This window comes from Penaeus monodon, chromosome 19 (assembly GCF_015228065.2).
Source record: "Penaeus monodon isolate SGIC_2016 chromosome 19, NSTDA_Pmon_1, whole genome shotgun sequence".
In the NCBI taxonomy this organism is placed as follows: Eukaryota; Metazoa; Arthropoda; class Malacostraca; order Decapoda; family Penaeidae; genus Penaeus; species Penaeus monodon.
The window spans coordinates 1,685,544-1,688,134 of NC_051404.1; the positions used below are offsets into that span (position 1 = coordinate 1,685,544).

Genomic DNA, 2,591 nt, shown 5'->3' on the forward strand with positions numbered 1-2,591 from the left:
TGTGAGGGTAATAAAGATTATGTAGTGGGTGTGTTAATAAGATGAAAGCAGTGGGCAGTTTTAAGAATGTGTTTGATTTTTTCAGTTCAATTCAATTGCCCTTTAATACTATTGTTATTTTATTATTACTTTGATTAATTACAGTCTTTTGATTACAATGTTGTTGTGTTTCCCTCATTGATGTGAAAATGACCATTTTAAAACTATATTTTACATGGAAAATGTTGAATTCCAATAAGTAAAGGCAATAAGTACAGTTGGTCCACAGAACAGTTGTAGCAAGAGCAGCTAGTTAGTTCATGCCAAAATGTGCACCAAGAAAGATATTTAACTAAAAAGAAACTCAGACTGAAATCAGAACTGCAAATTTATAATACTCAATTTTGTTGTTTTATGATATGTATATATTGAGTTTTTTTGTTTTTTTTAGTGTCACAGTTCTCTCCATTTTCAGGTTCGCCACTCATTGTTCTCAAAGGATAGACAACTATTGCAAATAAGTACTTGCCAATATGTATAGGAGACAAGTGTTTTGGACACAAGTGTAAATGTGAAATTCACGCATTGACTACATGAAATGGTGAACTTTGAACTGGAGAAAACTCTACATATATTTTGTTGTTGAGCAGAATTTTGTTTTCAGTAATGGAAGGAGAAGTATCATGTTCAATAATGTTTATGTGATTGCAGATCTGCCATAGATTCAGCATGGCTGATGTTACCTCTATAGAGCACCCTACTCTCAAGGTAAGATTGTTGCCCTAATTTGGCTTTAGCAAATCTAATTAAAACATCCTAATTATAGTCCAAGTATATTAGTGTTTTGTTTCTGGTAAATCCATTTTGTGTGTGAATCTACAGGTACCATATGATGTCCTGAACAAGAAGTTTCGCTTGGCGCAGAAGACCCTGGATAGGGAAGTGTGCCATGTGACAACCGCAGTCTCAGAGCTTGAGAGGGTCCTCTTCACAGATAACCGTAGTGCCTCGCATATCTCGTCTCTACTAGGGGGTGTAGTGGAAAAGTTGTCTTCCTTTAAACGAAAGGTGAGGCTCTAAGGAAAATATAACATGGGCTATCAAAACTGTTGTTCTGAAGGTGCATACTGTCATACTGTATTTTTGGGATTTTGTTTTCTTCTTTATTTGTTTTTATTGGAAATCTCTCTTTATTTGTTTTTATTGGAAATCTCTCTTTTTTTACATATGTTGATCATTGTGAATGTTAGAATTATTTTGAAAGGATGTCAAAATTGCAAAAATATTTAAATGGTTTATTACGCTTGCAAGTACCTCATTAATTTAAATTGCAGCTTTCCTCCCTTTGCTAGTGACAGTGAAACTCTTGTATACCAACCCCATTATTATTCTCCAAAGGCAGAAGAGGCAACGCAGGAGGAGATCGAGTGTGGACGTGTTGTCAAGCGACGTGTTGATCATGTGAAGGAACACGACTCTCTCAGTCCTTCTGTTGTGGCTGAGTGGAAGCGTACCAGATTGGATCGACTTTTAGTAGAGTATTTGCTTAGAGCAGGTTGCTACTCCACCGCAACTAAGGTAGATGAAGTTTAATTTTTTGAGGTGTTGGATAGTTGTGAATTAGGTATTCTGTTTTTATGATTTCATGGTTATTTCAAGTTGTAATTTGGCAAAAGGTATATTTTGTGGTTGTAGATGACTTCCTCTGGCAGAAGAGTAAATTGGATAAAAGATAAAAGAAATTAGTGTTTTTGTGTTTCAAAGACAGTTGTGTTAGAGCAGTTCTGTGGAAAATTTTCTGGAAAACAGTAAGTTTAGTAGGACTTATCATTTTTTTTCCAATTGCTATAGGAATTATTTCTGGAGTAAAGTACAAGAAGTGGAATTATTTTCAGAACTTTTTTTCATGCTAGCTAAATGATCCTCAAATATGTAACGTGACCAAAAACAGATTTCAACACGGTTTCCCTCTGCAGTTGGCCAGCACACGAGGGATTGAAGGGCTGACCAACCTGGATGTGTTCCTAGTAGCCCGAGAAGTGGAGCAGTCCCTAGCTTGCCGTGACACAACCAAGTGCCTTGCCTGGTGCCACGATAATAAGAGTAAATTGCGGAAATTGAATTCTTCTCTAGAATTTAACGTCCGAATGCAAGAGTTTATCGAGTTGATCAAGAGTGACCGTCGGATGGAAGCAATTCGGTAAGTTAGGCGTTGAATATGGGTTGTGGAGAAATTAAAGGTCCTGTTGTATCTGTTGGTGTGAAATGATGTGAATATGTATGATTAATTACGTTCGTAGTTACAGGTATGAACTGCATATTTTATCAGTAACTCTTGATTGTATACATTTGGACATTAGGATACAAAGCCTGATATTTCAGTCATAATCTTGTACAGACAGAAAGATCCAGTAGAAATACCAGACAGATATATCTTCATGGGCATATATTGGTAGTGTATTCCCAGTTCAGCAAGCTTGTTCATTCTTCTTAATTTGATAATTCTGGGTACATGCACTGTCCATTGTGGTTTTGTTTTATATTTCATTTTTTACAGGTGTCTCCACAAATATTTAGGTGCCATTTAGGTCAGTTGTCAGGCCAGCTGGACT

The 2,591-nt window shown here is 36.3% G+C and overlaps 1 protein-coding gene across 1 annotated transcript in view; it reads left to right on the forward strand.

Annotated features, from left to right (window-relative positions):
• The window catches only part of LOC119584944 (E3 ubiquitin-protein transferase MAEA-like), a gene marked incomplete in the record, with an annotated part of 16,844 nt that overhangs the window by 9,449 nt on the left and 4,804 nt on the right, over positions 1-2,591 (forward strand). The window contains 4 exon segments of the mRNA XM_037933542.1: positions 691-747; positions 862-1,047; positions 1,378-1,557; positions 1,956-2,179. Of these exon segments, the coding sequence (XP_037789470.1) occupies positions 709-747; positions 862-1,047; positions 1,378-1,557; positions 1,956-2,179 (629 nt within the window).